This window comes from Equus quagga, chromosome 5, assembly GCF_021613505.1.
Source record: "Equus quagga isolate Etosha38 chromosome 5, UCLA_HA_Equagga_1.0, whole genome shotgun sequence".
NCBI classification, from domain to species: domain Eukaryota; kingdom Metazoa; phylum Chordata; class Mammalia; order Perissodactyla; family Equidae; genus Equus; species Equus quagga.
Window position 1 is genome coordinate 119,198,841 of NC_060271.1, and position 23,878 is coordinate 119,222,718.

At 36.4% G+C, this 23,878-nt stretch overlaps 1 protein-coding gene across 10 annotated transcripts in view; it reads right to left on the minus strand.

Moving 5' to 3' along the window:
• Positions 1 to 23,878, minus strand: part of NCOA1 (nuclear receptor coactivator 1) — a 250,473-nt gene that overhangs the window by 50,318 nt on the left and 176,277 nt on the right. For all 10 annotated transcript variants that reach the window (XM_046661263.1, XM_046661261.1, XM_046661260.1 and 7 more), the window contains 6 exons: positions 20,262 to 20,439; positions 17,921 to 18,100; positions 16,260 to 16,355; positions 11,675 to 11,815; positions 3,258 to 3,405; positions 621 to 1,941 (listed from right to left, as the gene is read on the minus strand). In XM_046661263.1, coding sequence (XP_046517219.1) covers positions 621 to 1,941; positions 3,258 to 3,405; positions 11,675 to 11,815; positions 16,260 to 16,355; positions 17,921 to 18,100; positions 20,262 to 20,439 — 2,064 coding nt within the window. The remainder of the gene's footprint in view (positions 1 to 620; positions 1,942 to 3,257; positions 3,406 to 11,674; positions 11,816 to 16,259; positions 16,356 to 17,920; positions 18,101 to 20,261; positions 20,440 to 23,878) is intronic.

A 23,878-nucleotide genomic window follows, 5' to 3' on the forward strand; every position in this document is an offset into this window, starting at 1 on the left:
TATTTATATTTACTTCTGTTCCAGGGTGTGCTATACACCCACTACCCAGAATACTCCAAGTTCCTATTCGATGGGGGTTGAGTGTGCTGAGAATTAGACGAGAAGGAAAACAGCCTTACAAAATGCTTCAAATGAAATTAAATAGCAAAGCAAGCCAGACCAGGCAGGCTTGTCCAACCCCTCCCATTTCTCTCCCATTTCATTTACATCAGAGGTTCCCAAACTTAGGTACACTTCAGAGTTCTCTGGGGAGTTTCTTCAAAATACAGATTTCTGGGTTCTATTCTCAGAGAGCTGGATTCAATAGGGGGAGTTGGAAGGAAGGGGCTGGCAAGGTATTTTTAAAAATCTCCAGAGATGTGAACTCTGATTTTATAGAAAGAAAGAAACATCTACTTTCTTAGAATGCCGTCTTAACACTGTACCCTTCCAAATTTCCAAAGAGATCTTTCGAGGGCATCTTATGATTTTTCAACCATTGATACTAACTTTTAATAGATGCTCAATGTATAGGACAAAATATGGTCTGATTCCAAACCCTGGTCTATGGTTGAAATAAGATAACTGGAAAGGAAAAAATAACTAGGTACGTTCATTCTGTGAAGTAAGAAATTACCTACCTGGCTCTGGGCCTCCAGTTTTATCTCCTCAGGAGCAGGTTTGGTCATTGGGGTTGGGTTTGTGTTACAAGGATCCATCTGTTCTTTCTTTTCCACTTTCACCTTTACATCATCCAGGCTCAGGTTTGGAGTTGATCTTAAATCTTTCTCATCTTTATCTAAAAGGTAGCGCAGAAGCTGATGGTCTTTTGATTCTTTTTTCTTTGAAGCATCCAGTTCTACTTTTATACTGGAGTTCCCTTGTACCTGTCCAGTCACTGACACAGAAGTAGATGCACTGTCCTTTTTATCAGGCTCCACAGACAAAGTGGTGATATCCGAGGGGCTACCCTCCTGTAAGAGCCGGTGTAAAATTTTGTGCCGCTCTGTCAGTGAGCTATGAGAGGAGGGGCAAGAACCGCTTGAAGAGTTAGCAGAGGCAGAGCTGGAAGTGCCTGTGCAAGACAGTACCTCTTTGCAACTTGTGTCTATATCAGCATGCCGTAACTGCTGCTCTGCAGTTGTTGTCAAAAGCTGCACTAGTTTATGACTGGTTTGAGAGTACTTATTGTCTCCATCTGAGAGTCTGTCATTGTTATGGAGAAGCCCAGAATCCAGAGGTTTGCCATCACTAGAGCTGTTATCAGACTGAATCATTTCATTTAAAATGGATGCAATCTCTTTGTTATCTTTGGACTCAGTTTTTGCTGGTTGTATATTTAATCTGCTGGGTGAATTCTGTGAGCTCATCTGCCGGAGGACTGGAGAAGTGGCAGAGAAGCCAACAGAGTTATTGGGTCCTTCATTCATACTCTGTAAAGATGTTACTGGGATGTTTGAATAAGATCGGTTACTACTATTACACGTAGTACTTGTCATGCCAACGGGGGAGCTTAATGTTGGAATATTAGGAGGAAATGAATTGTTTGGCATCCTGGGCCTTGTTGCCAATCCAGAACTAACTTGTCTCCTTGGAGACATGAACTGTGCAAGGGATATTCCTGTACCTTCCATAGAAGAATTACTGAGGTTTAAAGAGGGATTAGTGCTCTGGGAATTGGCCTGTCCCTGGTTTAAGGCAACACTGGCTACAATTGGATTTCCAGGTGAGCATCCAAAATTCCCTTGACTGTTGCTAGAATTACTATGACTGCTGCTATGAAGGTCTGAGCTCTGTTGGCGGTTTACTCTGGCGGATACCATGTTGCTGTTGGATGGTGGCAATGTGGAAGTACGGGCCACACCATGAGCTGGAGAGATACTAGGAGTGACGGAGGGGTTTACTCGGGGAATTGACATTCCAGAACTAGTGTCATCTTGAGGAGAAAGACCACTGTGTTCCCTGGGGAGGGGGAAAGACATTATTATTCAAACATCTTTATTGGTTCCCATTAAAATATTTTTTATTATGCATATTATAACATAAGACCATTAACTTCATTAATATTGCAAGCTATCAAGTAAAGAGCTTTTGTATGACTTTAAATTAAGGAAAAACAGTGGACTGTTACTACTATTGTGAAATAATAGCGCCATTTCATAGTAAATAGTGCTTATGGCCCAGTGAATTTGATAACAGTTTGAGTTATCTGGGAAAGAAATCTTTCTTAGTCTTGGAAAAAAATCCAACATATGTACTTTTAAACTTTTCTAAGTTTAATACAAGTAATTAACATTACAATAATACTTTCGTTTGAAAGAGAAACTTCCCAAATCTCTATTTACAAATATTTACTCATGACTCCCTCGTTACAGCTTTTAAGTATTTCAACTCCAAAGAGGAAGACTGGGTAAGGAAAATACTGTGTCACTGATGTAAAAATTAAAAAGGGTGATATGTAGACATAGCAGATGTTTTGAAAGAGGAATCACAATATGAAAAAAGAACTGTGCTAATTCCACTCACAAGCATAAATTAAACTAAAATTAGAAAAAAACAGAATACTGCATTCAGATTTTCATCAAGTTCTTTACTCAAATCCATAATTATGACAACAGAATTGTGACTGGTATTACCATGTTCCAATAAGTAAATATATCAAATGAGGAAAGGATGAAGTGAGGGGAAATGTCTTTGTTTTTGTTTAATGCTAAATTTTAAATAGTTGTAAATGTGGGGTTTTGAATAATTCATAGGATAAAAAAATAGTTCCACAAATTTACCACATATATCAGTGTAAAACATATTTAGAGAGAGAACAAATTAGAGGAAATGACATCCAAAAATCTCAAGTTGATAGTTTAATGATTTGTAGTTTGAGAAACTGTCAACTTGAACTCAGGAGCCATCAAATTTACCCTAATGAAAATAAAGCATTTTAAAAAATAAAGACAATAATGCTTCCAAAGTTTGGAATCTTTTATAAGACCATAAGTTCATATATGGAAAGCTGGAAATTTTTAGCTATCTTTTTGGTTTTTACCCCTAAAACACACATTTTCAGCCTCACCTTTCCTGTCTCCCTTTTAACAACAAAGCTACTGTTAGGCGACAAAACTATAAAACCCAGTATGGATATACTGATTATATATTCATCGTACTAGGTTAATGCCTAATTTGGAATTTTTGTTTTCTAGCCATCAAGAGTACAAAAAAATTTTCTCTAAGAAGAGATATGTGAACTGACTTATTTCATATGAAGCTCTCCAAATAAGTACCTGTCGATGATATGAATTCCCATGATGAAAGGTTGCATGTCTGGACTTTGAGGGTAGCAAAGTTTACACTTGGTGTGGGCGCTAAGCATTGTCCCATCATTCAATATGAATCTATAGGATGGGCTGGAGGCAGTGCCACGAGTCATCACTGTTTCAAACAAAAGAGAAACCTAGTTAAAATTCTGACACTTGTACTTTGGGCAAAGGAGAGTTACCAAGCCTTATTTATACCTAGAACCTCATTTTAAATGCCTGCTCAGACTCAAAATAAGGAATAGTTCAGACAAAGCAGATATCTGAGGGGGAAAAAATGATTCTGGTTGAAAAACACAATCTGACGACAAGCTTTAATTTAGTCCTACTTGAATGGGTGCCTCCTCACTATAACGATTAGGAAGAAACCCCAAACCAGGGGAAAAAAAATCAATCTTAATTTTTCCCCATAATGTGGCAGCTCTTCACAGTGGATTTATTGTTATTAAATAACTTATTACTTATTAAGTATCCACTAAAAGTACCAGGAAGTAACCTTCCCCCCTCTCACTTTCAGTATTATAAGTTTTTTTTCTTTTACTAGCTGGTTTATAAATAACAGCTTCATTGAGATATAATTCACATACCATAAAATTCACCTTCTAAGTTTTGATTAGTTGGCAGAGTTCCTTAACTAAAATTCAAATTTAATTTTTCACTTAGGAATGTGAATCACTAAGGTCCTGCTTGACAAACTATTATATTCATATATATGTATTATTTTTGATGTTTGAATTTAGTTTAGTAAGCAAATTAAGATAAAGCCAAGGATCACAAATGGAAGAAAAACTAGGTCACGGCAGCCAAATCATTATATAAAAAACATAATTTACTTTTGTCTTCAAGCTTTATTAACAGCAGACAAAATTGCAACCATACTGGTATTTATTAAATACATAAAGTCTACACCAGACTACCAAGTAAGAAAATGTCATTGCTGTCTTAATAATAGAATAGAATTCTATTTTAAGGAAAATTTAATAGGTAGATTCAGCTATACCAACGTTAAAAATCATATCCACTGAAACACAAGAATCACTACCACAAAAGACTATTATACTATAGCCTATAAAAAACGTTAGTCCTATTTTTCAAAGACATTTCAGAAAGGGCTTCAATTACATTTTAAAGACATGTGAAAAGACTTAAAATGACCGATTAATAAATAATTTTTGAAGCTACATATTACTTTAAGTAAAGAGAAGACGTGCTATTTTGTCTTGGATATACCATATAAACTGAAGAGGGCATAATCTGTTGTAAATCTATACCATACACAAATCTGCCTAAGTACCCAAACCAGGATATAAACTAAATTAAAAGGACTAAGATTTATGTCCAACGAACCACATTCCTTACCCACCTGGCAATTTCAGCCAAATCACTGGCATATTTACCAAATATAACACATGGAGAAATTTAGTATCTGACAAGATAATAAATGATGAAAAAGAGTCTTCAGTGGAAACCGTTAATTTTTGTGTAAGGATAAAAGTAAATGCTTGCTATAGGAAAACTCTAAAAAACTATTAACAATTCCCAACTGTTAATATATACTTATTTTTATTTATTTATTTATTTTCGATGAAGATTAACCCTGAGCTAACATCCACCGCCAATCCTCCTCTTTTTCCTGAGGAAGATTAGCCCTGAGCTAACATCTGTGCCCATCTCCCTCTATTTTATATATAGGACGCCTGCCACAGCACGTCTTGATAAGTGGTGCATAGGTTCACCACGGGATCCAAACTGGCTAACCCGGGGCTGCTGAAGCAGAGTGCGTGAACTTAACCTCTACGCCACCAGGCCGGTCCCCCAACTGTTAATATATTTTTAACAATATATTTTGGAAAATAGAACTACAACAACAAAAACAGCGGCTTTTTAAGATAAATTATTAACCTGAGACAATGATAAAGCTACAGATACATAAAGAGCCAGACAAAATACAATGTATTTGATGCTATTTTGCTTATGTCATTTAGTCTATTTTCTCCATCATTGTTTATTGCTCTTTAGCTAAGATCTCCTCATTTCTGCTGGAAAACACTTACTGGCTCTTCAGCATTAAGCTGCACTGAGCCACATGTGGCTATTTAAACTTAAAATTAAATAAAATTGAAAATTCAGTTCCTCAGTCACACTAGCCACATTTCAAGTACTCAATGGCCGCATGTGGCTAGTGGTTACCATACTGAACAGCACAGCTCTATACAATCTGACTTCAACTTGCATTTCCAATCTTATTTCTCATTGCTTCCTAAACATTTCTTCTATATCCCTTTGAATAGGAGGTAGATAACTTCTGACACACTTTTCTTCTTCAGCTAGACTAAATATGAGGGCTAGTACTGTGCCCCATTCTTGTTTTTGACTCTCCATTGAATCTTGCACGATGCTTTGCATATAAAATCATCCAGTGGGTACTTGCTGATTGATCCTCAACTTGAATCTCATCTAAATAGGTTAATATTGACTTGTGATCAACTACCATAACTTTTCTTTAAAGGATTTTAAATCTTAGCTATGTTCCCACATTCTTATATCTCAATTTATGTTTTTGCTCTTGTAGGAATCTAGACTTACTTTTGTAATGGAAATTAATGGAGAGAAATTTCTTGATTTATTGACAAGCCCTATAAAGTGAGAAAGAACTAGAAACTCAGGCTAGCATGGGAACACTAAGATACTGTGGACTACAGAAACTTCAATAGTCCTTTGGTAATTATGTTGCCTTAACTTGTAGGACTATATCTAAACTTGTAAAAATTTCCAAATTGGAAAACTCCTATTAACATAATACAGGAAATGATTACACTTTAAGTTTTGAAGTTAGATTATTTCTTTTGGATGATAATGTGTAGAATAAGACAATACATCATAACTGACACAGTCATTATTTGAAATGAAAAAAGGCCATATTAAATATAGTAAAACCTTAATTAATTAGAACCTAATTAAGACTCCAGGTTAACTAAAATTCTTCAGGTGCTCAATTGTTCAGAGAGAGAGATAAAAAGGAAGGCAGCACGGATCAATGAAAAGAATAAAAGCACAGCAGTCAGATTCAGACTTGAACCCTGACTTTGTCATTTACAAGTTTAGGATTTAATGATGCAAATTAACCTTTGTCCATCACCACTAAAATGCAGCCAGAATGTTGTGAGAGAATCTCTAGCACGGAGCCTAGTACACAGCAGGTATTGAATGAATATTTCCTGAATAAAATCAAAGAAAAAACAAATAACAAATAAGCAGCTTCCAAAGGCCACATGTCCTGAGTCACATACACATTCAGCCAATCCCTAGACCCTATTTACACCAATTGCTTCATTCAACTCTATACAGCAGTCACTAATATTCTGAATTATGACATGAGTAAGGAAGTACAATTGTTTACAGAGCTGGGTGGATAAATATTTGCTCTGCACACCAAACTTTCCCCATAAGTGGGTTTCAAACTAAACTATTTGGAATCTCATTTTGATCACAGGTCCCGGCCTTGCTTTCTTCTTTTTTTTTTTTGAGGAAGATTAGCCCTGAGCTAACATCTGCCACCAATCCTCCTCTTTTTGCTGAGGAAGACTGGCCCTGAGCTAACATCCGTGCCCATCTTCCTCTGCTTTATATGTGGGACGACTGCCAGGCACGGCTTGTGAAGTAGTGCCCTGTCCGCACCTGGGATCCGAACCGGTGAACCCAGGATTGCCGAAGCAGAACGTGCAAACTTAACTGCTGTACAACTGGGCCGGCCCTGTGGCCTTGCTTTCGAATCTAGTCTTGTCAGGTATATAGCTAGTATTTTGATCCCCGACTCCTGTGTCCATTTCCAAAGTTTCTACATTTAGTGGGGAGGGATATTATTGATGTGGTAAATTATTGACACCCCAGGAACTCTTCAAAGAACCTTTAAAATGGCAACTATTATTCCCCCTGGAATAGGCCTCAACAGAGCTATGAAACAAAGGAAACCATTTCTCTGGTCACAGCAGCTGTAGAAGTAGAGCTATTCCGATTTCCGACTCCACTCAATTGGTGCTGAGATACCCTCAACAAGCATGCCTTAAGTAATGTTAACTAAATGGGCAGGTGTAAAACATGTGGCAGGGTACTATGGGCCAATGCTGCTAAGATTTCTTTTCCTTTCTGGTATTTCCCTAAATATATGTAGAAAGAACGAAATTACAAAGTTTTTATTAAGATAAACAAAAAAAGTACCCCAGATGCTCTAAGAAATTTTCATCCACCAATGAATCAATTCAGTATATCACAATTTCTAAAAATGGAAAATAAACTCATACCTTAAATATTTTCAACAAAGTTTGACATAAAAAGATTTTCAGTTAACTCTGTTATGTACACCATGGAATTAACCACATTACACAAGTCTCAGAGAACATTCTGGTTAACCATTCATATGGGTACTTATGTTTTATAGCAATGCTTCCAAACTTCTTGATACTATAAACTTCTCCCAACTGTCTCATGATATTTTTATGTGAAAATAACTTTATTTTGTGATTATGAAGTTAAGATAATAGAGAAATAAACAAAAAATAAGTAAAGATAAAGTCATTTATAATCCCATCACTCAGAGATATGCATTGTTAACATTTTATGAACCTAGAACTGGATAGATATATGAGTGAGATCATACTATGTATGCTGTACTTTCTCAGCCTTATTTTATTTTTTTTGCAGGGAAGGATTTGCCCTGAGCTAACACCTGTTGCCAATCGTCCTCTTTTTTCCTCCTCCCCAAAAGCCCTAGTGCATGGTTGTATATCCTAGTTGTAAGTTCTTCTAGCTCTTTTATGTGAGCCGCTGCTATAGCATGGCAACTGACAGATGAGCAGTGTGGTTCTTAGCCTATTTTTTAACGTAACACAATATCATGGACATCTTTCAAAGACAAGAAATGATGATGCATTACATCACTGACAATAGGTAAACAGAACTTCCATAAAACTTTTCTAGGCTATCTGGCCCAGCATATCCCATGACTACTACTCTCCCTAAGAGCTGACAGATGTGGTACAGGAAGAGGTATTCTGAGGAAAAATAAGTAATTCTGGGTAACAAAGTAAAGGTACCTTTATCGTAGAATTTCCCAGAAACTTAAATATCTTAAATATGTCTTATGAATCCCCAAAAGTGGGAGACTGAAATACTTCCCAAACTTAATTCAGCATGAAGCAACATTTCCTAGTTATAGCTATTAACATCTTGTGGAACCTGGGTTTATGTTCCCCAAACTTCTCTGTATGAAAATGTCTTTGACTAACAACACTACACTTTTAACGAAAGAGAACACACACATGTCATGGAAAGTTAGTGCTTTAATGTTTTCACACTTATTCAGACTCTTAAGAAAATTATTCTCATTCACTTTTGTCAAGGAAAATAGATACCCATATTTTGTAAAACTATATACGTGGTTGCAAGTCCCCTGGTCACTAACACTATTATTTGTTGCTATCATTTATTTATTAAATTTAGTGGCAATGTATTGAAGATTCTACTGTAAAAAATGCAAATTAAATAAATATAAAAGCACCTTTTGTAAGTCTTAAAGAAAAACTAAAAGGAAGAAAGAAAATGTCTTTGACTATAGACTCTGATTCAGTCGTGTGGGTAAAGTCCAGCAGCCTGGCCTAACAACTGCCCAGGATCAATCTCACTGGGGGCTTTGGTAAGCATGTAACCTAGACCCTTCTTGAAGGGACAGTCTGAATTGAAGAGACCCTGGGAAAGTTTTCCAAACTATATACACCTGCATGGACCTCCTCCTAGCTTAAAAAGTTCCTCAGATGATCCTGGCAATCTCCTGCCAATCTCAATGAAGAACCACTGTTACAATCTAGTTCATGCTGAATGTCCCCACATACTCTTTGGCTGAAACACATTTTCAAATTTGATTCTGAAAAATAAAATGGTAAACTCCCTTTGAAAGCAGTCCATGAGCTGTCTCTGAAAAGTAGCTGAAAAACTAAGCTAAGAATTAACTTGAATTTTTAATACATATTTAGGATTTTATACTAACTGCTGCCTTTAAAGAGTAAGTTAATGGGCAGGAAAAAGGAGGATAGGTGGAGGACAAATTTTTCTTGCCTAAACATCAATCACTGAAGAGTTTTATGAACTTTTAAACTTTATAAAAGTTTTACACAAAATCAAGGATACAGTGGCATAATTTGTTTCACTCTTTTCACACTGTCCCCAAGTTAAGAGGTGGCAAGGAAACTGCAAATGCAAACTACACCTCTCTCCATTCTTACGAGACCAGTGGTTCTCAAACCTGATGGACTTAAGCATTACCTTTGGAGCTTGTAAGATACCCAGGCTCTCATCTGAGATTTTAATTCAGCAGGTCAACATCTTTAACAGGTGTTTCTTGTGTAAGTGTTTCATGGACCACATTTTTCTCACCAGGTTAGATACTGCTGAATATAGAATATCAGAAAAAGATGTGCTCAATCCAGGAATGCTGTTTGGCCAGTTGTCCAGAATCTCCAAAACACTACAATCAGAGTCATGTGAACTCTGGACAACTTAATTCTGAGAAAAACACAAGTTACTTCTATTGAGGAATTTTTTTTTCTAAAAAAATGGAAGAAAACGACATTAAGAAATGACTAATGGGAAAGAGGTATTGAATTACATTTCTTTACATTTTATTCTAAATTGTTTCATTTCATATGTAAATGACAGATTACTTATTACACTTTAACGAATCTATTTTTTAGAGAATTCCAATGGTTTAGAAACATATACTTTAAACTGTGGCTCAATCACATCTATGGGGAGCCTAGTCATTTGGACAATGAGACAATAATCTAGACCTGCTTTGCTTTGGTGGAAATGTATACAAATTATAGGCAAATAAGATTAAATGTCTTTTAACTAATGCCTTGGAAGGCCAAATTTATTAAGTTAAGGCAAAAATCAAAGAGTATCATATACTTCAGCACTTTAGGCAATGAGTGGAGACAGTGCTCTGAATCTCAAACCTATGCAAAAGTCAAGTGCCGCTCTTGGTAGAGGGAGTCACAAAGTCTGCAACCAGTGGATGGCATTAGTTGCTTATTATAATGGTTTCCAAATTTGACTGCACTTCAGGATTGCCTGGGGAACTCGTAAAAAAAAACAGATTCTTAGTCCTATCCATTGAAATACCGTCTTTGGGGATGGCATCAGTCCAGAAAGAGGCCCACGAGAGAACCACTAGTCTGTAGGCAGCTGTCCCAGAAGTTACCAGACTAGTGAGATTCATAGAGATGGCTTCCTGAAAAAAAAAATCAAGCTGCTTCCTCCATATACCATTAGGAAGCAGTTGACCTAAAATGAAATGAATGGAAAATCATCTGTAAACTTAGGAAACCTAATATTATGGGAAAATGTTAAAATTAAGAACAGTGATGGAATAGTGAAAAATATCTTTTAATTGTTTTTCAGTAATAGTCATACAAAGAGTCTCTTTCCAAAGAAGCTATTTACTTAGAGATTGGAGAAAAAAATTGCATTGGGAAAGGAGTATTAGGCTACCATAATTACCTGACCATATATTTAAAGTATATCAAATTCCTTATCTCTGAATCTGCATGAACTTTCTGGCCTTAATTCTCAGATAATCTTCCCTATCTTTCCCATAATACTGTTAAGTTCCTTAAGGGCAGGGAATATGCTTGTTTTCTACTCCCATAGTACTTACTATGACAGAGCAGCTATTCAATTATTAATTAATAATTTCAAATGTCATATTTTTAATTTGAAATTTCAACCTGAGTCAGGAGACACAGGTACTGTGACAGTCATGAAGAAAACATGCATGCTACAGATCTCTGTACTATCTGGAAGCCATCTGACACGCCTGTTCTGCTGAGAATGACCTTCAAAAGCCAGACAAAAATACCACTTCCTCTCTGAAGCTGTCCCTGATTCTCTAAGTCAGAATTAATTTTTTCTTCTCTAGTTATACCTCTATATAGCTCACGTCACACTAATCTTTAAAATTGTCTTACACTCTCCTAATATATTTTGAGCTCCTTGAGGGCAAAACCCTGCTTCCTAGTCATCATGTATCTCTGGCACCTTACATAGTATTCTATGTATGTGAGGAACTTGATATATGTCCGCTGAACGAATGAATGAATGAATGAGTGAGTGACCACCAGATGATATCCTGTTCTTTAAAATGTGCATCCCAAAGTTCAGGATCCACTCATGAATTACTTTGCTTACCCATTTCTTCCTTTCCCTAAAACTGATTATCGCAAAAACTGTAATTTGGAGAAAATACTTATCAAGCCATAAATTCTATATAAGTTATCCAATATTAATAAAGTGCAAGGTTAACAAAAATAATTGAGAGAGAAAAACTTTACCTTCTTGAAATAGTTGTCTGGCGTAAGATGGCTCTCTGCCCTGAGGTTGGAAAAAAGCATAAATGCACTTCCTCACTAAATCTTCCCAGCCAGTTCTGCCAGCAGCTCTCAGGGAACTGGTATCAATAGAGATGATTTTGCCTATAAAAAGAATGAAAGTTTACATTTATGATAGCCTTTTGATATAAATCATCTATATTTCCAAACTAACAACTGCATCTAAGGAATGTTCTGCCCCCACTCCAAGTGCTTAATGGACAAAAACATTAAAAATCACTATTAACTTTATTACGTATGGTAAAGGAGTATATTCACGACATAATAATACAAAATTGTTTTGGCCTTGGAGAGCGTTATGTACTAGTATACCATATTTTAAAATTCACTTCCAGTCAAGTATTAGTCACACCATGAAGACCTAAAGCTGCTGAGATTAATGCAGGTCGAACTCCTCTTGCTCTTTGGATCCTGCTCTCTGCATAGTAATGACTGGATCACTTATTGGGGGAGGAGAGGCAGAGATGAAATATATTATTTTGGTTTAAATTAATTTCCAATAATAAAGGGAAGAGAATGTGAGAAAGTAAGCAAGACTTGACTTTTCTACCTCCTCTTGGGTTATAGGCAACATTGCATTTAAGAGAAAATGAAGAATGAAGGTAATAAAAGTTACATCAGAAAAAGCTAACAAGTGAGATTAAGATTTGCTAGGCATTCTGCACACAGAACATACGCTTTATAAAATTTAGAGGTGACTTGCTATTATCATGTTTGTACAAATTTCTTAAATGGGTATGGAAGAATTCAGGTAAATTATTCCTTAGTTAATCAGGGGCTAATTAATCTAGTTTGTGATTATTCAAATGTTTTATTTTATGCAATCTTATATTCACACAAAATAATATAGGTAAGATATATACATACATATATATACACATATATAAATTGAGAATTGGATTAAATGAGAACCTGCAAACCCACCATCCAACTTCAGAACTTGAACATTACCAATGCTATTCCATTATGTGGGTACTCTTCACTTGTCACATCCCTCTATCTTTACATTCTCCTGTCAGTGGACATCTAGACTGTTCCCAGTTTTTGGCCATTACAGTCAATGCTGCTATGAACATGTTTCACATTTTCCATGGTGCATGTGTGTGAGAGTTTCTCTAGGATACTGTTGTCATAGGTTATGTGAATGTTCAACTTTATAATATTAAACGGTTTTCTAGAAAGTTATATAAGAGTTACTGTTAATTCAATATCCTCTCCATCACTTGGTACTGTCAGGCTTCTTTATTTTTCACAATTAGTAGGTGAAAAATGGTTATAGTCTAAATGCATATTTCTCCAATTAATGAGGTTGAGTATTTTTCATGTTATTCAACAATATTTCTTTCCTCTTGTGTGAATGCCTGATTGTGTCTTATCCTCATCTTCCCTTTGCTCAATCAACTCAAATTTATTGTACTGTTTGTGCCTCCTCATTTTAACTAATCCCTTCTTTATAGATTTCACTTGGTTTGTTTAGAAATAAAGTATTTATTAGACCTCTTTAACTTAGGGTCTTGAATCTAATGTACTCGAGTCTGTCTGATAAGGTTGTTGCCCAAGTCTTGGCATAAATGGAGATGGAAGAAAGAAAATACACTAAAACTTGAATAAGGAATTCTGTTTTTTAAGAACAGTTTGGGGAAAGGCTGGTGAACACTGTGACCAAAATTACTACAGACAATTTTGGACTTTCAAAGAATTTTAATTATTCAATCTTTGTTTACATCAGAGATCAAGAGTTGGTTACAGCAGGGAATCCACTGTTACATAATCTTCATATGCAATACTCCTCCTGATAGGCAGTGACTAAAGGAGGAGTGCGTGCGTGTGTGTGTGTGTTTATGTGTTCATGTCAGTATTGGCCCATAAGACAGCTAGAGAGTCTGGAATTGGAGAACTGGAGGAGAGAAAGTGATCAAATTATCAGCAATGGTAACAAATGATTGGGTAACGCAATGACTATCTTAGAAGAGAATCAAGAATAGGTTGATTTTGAATATTTCTGCTTGCTAGAGGAAGGTTCAACCAACCAACCAAATAAACCACTGTTCCACATTTCCTGGTAGAAGACTTTTTTCTTTTTTTAGGAGACACAAACCACTCCATATAGAATTAAAAGTACTGCTAAAATTTAAGGAATTCAATATCTAATACTTATTATATCGAGTTTATTATTTTTTATCTGAATCAATTCTATGAAATGTTTTACATTTTAAGAATACTTTATATTTCTCTGGCATCCTTCTATTTTCTTTCTATTTTATATTTTCTCTGGTATCTTCGGTGTAACAAGTGTGTACAGTACGATGATGCCCTTTTAATAGTGCTTTAGTGGAAGGCAATGCAACATGAAGGAAGAGTTCTATATTAGGGCCTGAAGATGTCTGTTCTCAGCAATTAGCTATATGGTTTTGGAAAAGTCACCACTCTTTCATTTGTAAAATGGATAGGCTAGATTCTGTGATCTCTGAGGTTCTCTTTAGATTTATAACTATTTTATGATCTAGAGCTTAAAATTTTTATAATTTTTTTTAAAGATTGGCACCTGAGCTAACATCTGTTGCTAATCTTTTTTCTTCTTCGTCTTCTTTTTTCTCCCCAAAGCCCCCCCAGTACATAGTTGTATACTGTAGTTGTGCTCCTGCTGGTTGTGCTATGTGGGATGCCACCTCAGCATGGCCTGACAAGTAGTGTCATGTCCTCACCCAGGATCTGAACTAGCGAAACTTAAGCACTCCACCATGGGGCCAGGCCCTATAAATTTATTTTTAAATCAGGTGTATCTAAGATTTGAATGCCGGGTCCCTGGTCACAAACAAGACTACCAGTGACAACATTGTTTTTAGGGGAAAATACATCTTCTTCAAAACAACCCAATTTAGGATTCAATTTATAGAAGTACAATATGAGGAAAAGTTGATATATATTTTTCCTAAATCATCCTCATAACTTTTAGGCCTCCCTCATATCCCACATTTATTCTGTGCCTTAACTATCACCCCTTTCCAGCAGGCTTTTACTATCTCACAAGCCTTTATTTGGTTTTATTGACACAAAAGACTAGTTATATTTTTCAATGGACTGTATTTTTCCTCCATGCAATAATATTTTTGGTTTTTAATAAGGGATTATTAAATTTTTCCAGGGCTGTTCATTAGTAGAAAATGGAAAGGTAGACTCAAAGAGGGGAATGAAGGTATGGTAATTGATAATTACTACCCTCAGATGTGGCATCTCTAAGCTCCTAGACATTCTCTTCACTATATTCTATTATCTGTGCTAATTTATCCCCACCTACTCCTCAGTAAGAGCACTTGGGAGTTTATCTTTAAAAATACATGAATAAAGCACACAACATAGGAATATTAGATTTCCGGGACTAAAACATTAACAAATATTCTAACAGGATCTTATAAGCAATGATAAAGGTCAAAAAGTACATTAAAACTAAACTTTCACAAAGAATAAAAGTTAATAGAAATGATTTTTTCAATCTCATTCTGCTAAAAAATATATCTGTACTATTTCTACTCTAAAATTAGAAAGGAGAGTGATACATATGTAACTCTGATTGATGTAAAAGTATAAAAATTTGATGTTACAGTGAAGATTAATAATATATGCAAAATACTTTATAAATCGTGAAGAACAATAACAATTTGTTTTCACTGAAAATCAAATCTGAAGTAGGCCTTTAAAAAGAAAGCCTTATTTTCAGGCACTCTCACTATTATTCACTGTGTGGCTCTCCTGTCCTCTTTCAGCTCTTCTAACACACATCTGTCTTAGGGCTTTTGCAGCTGTTTCCTCAATCAGGAGCACTCATTCTGCACCATGGCCCTTCCTCACAGGCCCCTTCCTCACCTACAATTTGCACAGTTGGCACCACCTGATCCTTCGGGGCTTAAGGGCTCAATATCAGCTCCTCAGACAGACCTTCTTTAATTGGCTAATTTTAAAACAGGTCCTCCTTATTACTTTATTCCATCTCACACCTTTTCTATCATAAAATGTACCATAATTTATAATTACATAGTTGCTTTTTGCTCAACCGTGTTTACCCTGAGGAATTATACATACTGCCAAGCACTTCTAGGCATTCAATCAGCACGTGCTGAATGAATGAAGAGAAAGGATAAACGAAAAAAGAAATAGCCAGGTTCATTTAAGCATAATATTAAAACCATAGTATTTGTAACCATTTATAAATAAATATGCTTATATATACATTGCCAAACTTCTTTAAAAATTTTATTCTGTGATTATGAAAAATTGACAGTAAAACAAATACAAGTACATGAACAGCTATAAAATAATGTTCTCTCCAGCATCCTGCCCATGCCAATAATCACAGTACCTAAAATGCACAATATCAAGACCACCATTTAAAACGTTTTCTGTATAAGACTAGTGAACAGAAGTTGAATAAGAGAAAACAGAAGAACACAACATTTTTGACGTAATTAGTTTTAAGGGGATAGGTATACCATTAACACCGAAGGAAGGTTCTGAACTTTGCAGTCAGTACCTGTAGTATCTTGCTTGGTCATAAAGGATTCCACACCCGTAACAGCTGGAGGCCGAGGTAATCGTCGTGCAATACAAATCAAACATGACTGGAAATCTGCCCAAAACAAGGAGGGAAAATTGAAGGAAAGAAGCTAGAAAATGGTTCGCATCTATCACTTGCCATTAACAGTTTTCATAAAAACAATATATGTTGTAGGATCTGACACAATATTGGAGTCGTTGATTTAATAATATTAGAAATAAAATTGCTGGCCACCAAAAACTGGCAGCTCCAGGTAAAGATCTAGGTAGCTTAAATTATCTTTCCCATTGAATGTTCTTACGTAAACTAGAGGAGACTGATGCACTTCAAGTATTTGGATGATGACAACTCGAAGAAGTAGTTTTGGCTAGATTTAAGCAACATGGTGGTTTTTAAAATACAGTTTTATAGTCAATTTCCTATACTGATCAGTACTTAAAGGCTACAAAGATTATTCTTATAACCATTGTGCAGATAACAATTATTGTATGAGAAAACAAGATTTAACTGTTTCCAAAGAAGCATTATTTTGCCCTTGACAGAGGACTTAAATTTTTAGGATCTTAATTTTTTTGAAGTCCCATTTCTAAATTATTTTTGAGAATGCTACACACAATATCACACAGCTAAATATGAAATTTAATCATATCAGGCAGACTTGCATGTGTATTTTGTAAAAAGTCCCCAGCTGACTGTGGCATCCTTCCCTGGTGAGATCTACTGCCTCCACGGCCTTTTCCGCATCTGACTGACTTCTCGTCTACTACCTTCCCTGGTCCTTACTCCAGTTTCCAATTTGTGTTGTTCTTAACTTAGCTCTAACTTCACATGGAAAACTCATCCACTGTCACATATTAACTAATGTCATGTTCATGCCATATTCATATTAGAGCTTCAGCTGTGTTTTCATCTGTTCATGAGCTTTCTCCTTGTAAATTACCTTGGATGGCCTCAAAAATGCTAACTCTATTCTCCAATGTTCCTTACACTCCAAACTTGAAACTTTCTAAAAACCAGAACTGTTCAACAGCCTGCTGCATCTGGTACATTTCCAACTGGCAGCAGTTAGTTACATCTCTTATTTCTAGGCAGTAAGTTGGTTTGAATTTGACATTTTACTGGGAATGCCAGATTAAAACTGAGAATTTTGGGGCATTTTAAAGGCAGTGATTCTGGATGTTAGCAATTTTTTTTCTTAAGTATTAAGAAATACATAGCAGGGGGCCGGCCCAGTGGCGCAGTGGTTGAGTGCACACATTCTGCTTCTCAGCAGCCCAGGGTTCACTGGTTCAGATCCCGGGTGCAAACACGGCACTGCTTGGGAAAAGCCATACTGTGGTAGACGTCCCATGTATAAAGTAGAGGAAGATGGGCATGGATGTTAGCTCAGGGCCAGTCTTCCTCAGCAAAAAGAGGAGGAGTGGCAGTAGTTAGCTCAGAGCTAATCTTCCTCAAAAAAAAGTAGTAAAAAACAAAGAAATACATAGCAAATTGAATAGCCACTATGATATATAAGATAGTAACTAAAAATACTGTCTGATGAAGGCAGTTTATAATCAATTACCTCCCTATTCCTGAAAGCCACAGAAAAGGCAATCAAACTTAATTTTAAATCTTAAAATGAGCCTTTGTTTTACCTTCTCCATCCTCTTGAATTGATTTTGGCTGTGACACAGTGAAACACTGCATTACTTCATACCGCTGGCAAGCTTCTTGGTTCTCGGTGCCTGGTTCATCTGGAGGGTGAATTAGCATCCTGCAGTTAAAGGTATGGCTATTTCGTCGTGTTGCCTCTTGAGGCCAAGGAACTCCATTTACTGTGGAAGAAAAATTAATTATATGACTGTGAATAAGGTGAAAAAGTACAAATTCTGAGGACACAAAAGACATACCTTTAGCTATCTGCTTAATTAGATACTCAGATTAAAAGACAGACCTCTTCAGATCTAACATTATCCTGAGGCAATAGGATACTTATCTTCCTTAGAAAACCTAAATGCCTACCAATTAGAAAATTATAAAATTTCCAAGAAACTGTATAAGATTCCCCCACTCAAACATAAAGCCTTACAAATACCCTAATTCATTAACAGTCTTCAGAAATGATTAAAGACAAAAATTAAATTTTTTTTTTTTAGGAAGATTAGTCCTGAGCTAACTGCTGCCAATCCTCCTCTTTTTGCCGAGGAAGACTGGCCCTGAGCTAACATCCGTGCCATCTTCCTCTGCTTTATATGTGGGATGCCTATCACAGCATGGCTTGCCAAGCGGTCCATGTCCACACCCAGGATCCAAACTGGCAAACCCCAGGCTGCCAAAGTGGAACGTGCACTTAACCGCTGCACCACCAGGCCGGCCCCCCTAAATTAAAAATTAATAGTTTACTAGTTCTTTTGCTCAGAATTTTATTGCAATTAATTAACGAGCTTTTCTGTTTTTCTCTAGTTATACTCTGGAAATGAAAAAATGACTAAAAACCACAGGTCTATTGTTAAGCAGGGGTTTTAACCTGGCAGGCGTGGGGGTTCTTAAGGACAGGCTTGTGTGCATGCACACCTTTTTCGGGAGAGGATTCAAAGTTTCTCAAAGGAGTGTGTCACTCAAAAAAATATTCAGAATAGATAGAAACCAATCATGGTTTCTTACAACCATTTTTTCTTGCACTTTATTTTATTTCATTCACACAATTTATATGGTACAATGCCTTGAATACAGTGGATAATCAAGAAGTTATTACATAAAAATTATTGTTAAACAGAAATGTTACCTGATTCAGTATAATAAAATTGAATTCAGTTGTAAAAAAGACGTCTGTACATTTCAAGTGAGAATCATTGTGTGGTCAGTCACCATTTCCCAGTTACAGTGTTGTATTCAAACCATGGTGGCAGTTAGAGGTTTTTAAAGCCGTTCTTCCACCATTCCCAACAGTTTTCTTAACTTATCCTCTCCATTGACTCTCCTTCCCTTTTGCTCATCACTCTATAACTGTTAGATGAAATCATGGAAACAAACCTACAAACCTACACTGGGGTAAGGAGTCTTGGTTCTGCTATGAGCTAATTGTGAGGTTTGGATTAATTACTCAAGCTTTGCCTCATCATTAAAATAAAGGAATCCACTGTCTTATCTCTAAAGTCATTTACACTCTAAAATTATGCAACAAAACACATAAGACCCCTTAATAATTCAAATATCAAACTTAATAGAAACAATAATTTCAGGCTCTCAGTTACTATAAACACATACTACTCCTTCCAAAGATGAAATAAGGCTTCCATTCCATCGAGTGAACAATGTAGAAAATAAAGAGCTATGGATAACATTTTATTGGCATGTTTGGTTTAGTTATATAGGACTTCTAGCCAAGGCCCTGTTCCCTCTTTTGGAGCACATTTAAGCTAAAGAGCAAGCACATGCCTTAGTGAATGGAACAGAGGCTGTAAATCAGAACCCATTCATCCTCTCAGCTAGGCTCCCTCATCAGTGAACAACTCATCCAACCATATTTGGAACTCTTGAGTTGAAACCACTTACACTCAAAAATGTTAATTTCACTTATAAGTATGTAATATGACAGTATATTCCTCCCTTCCTCCCTTTTTTCTTTTTTTAATTTGAGCAGGGTGGTGACAAGGGTATACATTTTTCTCTTCCTTGGACACAATCAAAATTGAGAACAAAGGGAATTTCAAGCAGAATCTTCTTGTGGCAAGGCAACTAACTGCTCTGCTTCCCACTACTGTCACATGATTGTGGCATAATCTAGAGAGAGAAGATAAAAGAAATTCTCTCTATCAGTTATTTGATGACATTCCCCCTTGATATTTACATCTAAGGCTGAAATTAAATTTTAAAATATTTCTTATATTATAACATAGAATAATACTGTGTACTATAAATAATGTATTATATTTATTACGTAAGGAGAAGCTACAGAGAGTTTGTATTCTTTTAAAAAAACACATTTCTTTGTACCGAGTGATTTTGGTAGCAGATTCTTCACAAACTCCGCATGATCCCCCACGTGCAGTATGCTGTAGACACTGGTATTCATTAATTCCTCCTGATTGTAACCCAAGTAGCTGGTCACATTCTCTGACACAAATACAATTCTCCCTTCACAGTTCACAACAAAGAAAAATCCATCCAAAGCCTGCAAAGCCAAAAGAATAAAAAAAAATAGGATTAAGAGGTTGGGAGGTTAAAAGATAAAAGAAAAATAAACATATACATTTCTCTACTGAAAAAGAGATTGGGGGTTGGCCCCGTGGCCAAGTGGTTAAGTTCATGCACTCACTTCGGCAGCCCAGGGTTTTGCTGGTTTGGATCCTGGGCACAGACCTAGCACTGCTCATCAAGCCATGCTGAGGTGGCATCCCACATAGCAGAACTAGAAGAACCCACAATTAGAATATACAACTATGTACTGGGTTTGGGGAGAAGAAAAAAATAAAAAGAGAAGGATTGGCAACAGATGTTAGCTCAGGGCCAATCTTAAAAAGAAAAAGAGATCAAAAATATATGTCAAGTAAAAAGAAGGAAGGCTGAATAGGAAATTTAGTAGCGCACGTTCTCTGTGGAGGGGACAAGATTTTTACTCAGACTGCACACTAATGTCTCAAGTAGGCATAAATGAATATTTATTTTTTCCTTAGCAAGAAATTTTATGGTAGCAGATGTGAAGCAAGCGACTGACCCATTCATTCAGTCATAAACATCTCTGAACTGTAGGTTAAGACTTGGTCCCTACTCTAAGGGAAGTTGTGGTACAGTTGGAGGGAGACATAAACATAATAAAATACCAGTGATAAATGCACTGTCAGAGACACACACAGAATATTCTCTGAGCACAAAGAAGGACACCTAATTTGCGGTCAGGGTGAGGGGCAAAGAAAGGCTCCTTACAGAACCGTATCTGAGTTACAAAAGGCATAGTGGTGGAGGGCAAGAGGAATGAAGGAAGAACATTCTGGGCAGAGGGGAGAGCATGGCATATAAAGGAACAAAAAGCAGTTTGGAATTGTTGGAGTACAGGGTACAAGGCAGGCTTGTGGCAGGAAATAAATCTGCAGAGGTAGACAGGAGCCAAATCACAGAGGGCCTCCTATGCACTGAGACAGAACCAGGGGTCTCCAAAAGATGTACATGCCCCATGGGGAGCATAATATCCACAGCAGTGCAGAAAAAAACTTAGAACCTCTATTTATAGTGTAATCCAAAACATAAGGAAGAAATCAAGCTTAATAAACATATCATACCCTGGGACCTCACTCAGTCCAGACAGTCGCCTATCACAAACCATGGAATCCCAAGAAAAGACTCAGAATGCAGAGGTTGACAGGGCACCTTACTTAGTTACAATCTTTCCATTTATTGCAACATACTGCAGTTTACTTCCTATAGAATGTATATAAGCAATAAAAGCAAGACCTTTACAAAGTAAAGCATTCACAAAACTTTGTAACAAGACATAAAATGACCATAAAAATTCTTTGTGTCACACAGGGGTTTGCTGGTTATCTGTGGCATACTTAAAAGAGCCATCTAACAACGTTGGTGGGCTACTCAACTTTCCTTTTTAAAAATGGCAAGTGTCCGGGGGCTGGCCCCGTGGCCGAGTGGTTAAGTTCGCGCGCTCCGCTGCAGGCGGCCCAGTGTTTCGTTGGTTCGAATCCTGGGTGTGGACATGGCACTGCTCATCAAAACTACACTGAGGCAGCGTCCCACATGCCACAACTAGAAGGACCCACAACGAAGAATATACCACTATGTACCGGGGGGGCTTTGGGGAGAAAAAGGAAAAGAAATAAAAAATCTTAAAAAATAAAAATAAAAAATAAATTAATTAATTAAAAAATGGCAAGTATCCCAAATTTGCTGATATTTTCTATGATAAGTGGTAATAATAATATGCCACCTAGAAGATATTTTCCAAATAATAAACATACTTAATTGTGTCCCTTCAGGGTAAAGATGAAATTTTAACAATGAATAAGAAATAAATTGCCTTTCAAAAAGATACTTATGCTATAGAGACAGGATGTCCTGAAATGTTACCATAGTTATGATTTTGTTGCTGAAAATGATGCAAACCACTTGTAAAAATTATCTTCTCAGTTTAACCATTTATAAACAGAACTTTTTATCTGCTCAAAAATCTTCTAATCAGAGTTTCAGTGGGCTTTAAACCCATTTTTTAAAAACGTAAAAATGCAACATCTTTTGATTAGTTTGGAAGAATCACTGTTTGAGATCAAGGAAGATGGAATTTCAACGAAAACCTTTGAATAACTGATGGATAGGATTTTAAAGTAAGTATCATGGCTTAGTAAATTCACCTAAGCATATATTTTCCCACTTCCATCTACTTCATTTTTGTGGTGTCTTTTTCAGCTAAGACGATTATTTAAACCAAATAGTAAAATTAACTGAACTGAAAACTACATCTTCAAATCACTTCATCACAAAGCATTCAACCAAGATTTTAAAAAATAATGAAGCATAACAACATTGCTCTCACTAAAAATATTAACATTTTCTTTGACAAGAACAAAAAGAAACAAAACTATTTTTATTCCACCTGACTATTGTGACTATTTCTCACTTAGTTCATAATGCAAAGGCGAGAAGAATGTGATTAATAATCTAAAAATCTCAACACTAGATAAACCCTTTGCTTAAAGTATTTTGGGTTTAGATGGGCACAGGAAAGCATCTTCATATCTAACCAACTTGTTTTTTTTAAGTCAAGTTAGCTATAAATTTCATAGTAGGTGATCAATATATATTTATTTGCCTTGCAGTTTATATGAAACTATGAATAACTGAAATACAGATTTATCAGATATTTTTTAAAAGCAGATCTAAAAATTCTTTAAAATGTTCTTAGCTATTAAGTGAATCAGTATAAATACAATTTAATGTTTTTCTTTTTGGTCTCTCAAAAGAGTTTAATAAAGAACAGTTTGAGTATAACAAAGTATCATAGTTCAAAGCAAGAAACAGGACTGACATCGAAAGACAAGCAAGGAAAACTTGGCTGTTTCATGGTGAACCACCTCCAAGGGCCACACCACCAAACGTCTTTAGCACTACCTTCTCCTGTTTTCATCTCATTTTCAGGGCACCTTTCTTGGCTTCTCGTTCTCTGCCTCTCTGGTAACCCTGTCTACCCTCAGAGACACAGCCAGTCTCTTCCTTGCTTTCTTCCCTTTCCATGTCTGTCTCTAGACATCTCTGAAAGTTACCTGTTGTCTGTACAGGGGCTGGGAGAGACTGAGACCCACTCCTGGTTATCATCTCTGCCCAATGTGAAGACTGACCAGTGGTTCAGGGATTCATCTGGACTACCTGGTGCAATTATTTTTAAGACATTTGCAAAATCCAAAGGATTTAAAAGTTCTGCTTCATTGCAGTATGCCTGCAGTCCCTGCAGTCTTCTGTTTCCACAGACTTACTGGGGCTTCTCCAAGTTCTTCTCTCATTGACTGTACCTGACCTCACTGCCAGGCTGGGAAGTTATTCTAGTAACTGGTCTCTGGAATATTCAGTTGGTCAGCCCTATGGGGAGTGTACAACTTTCACCAGGTCTC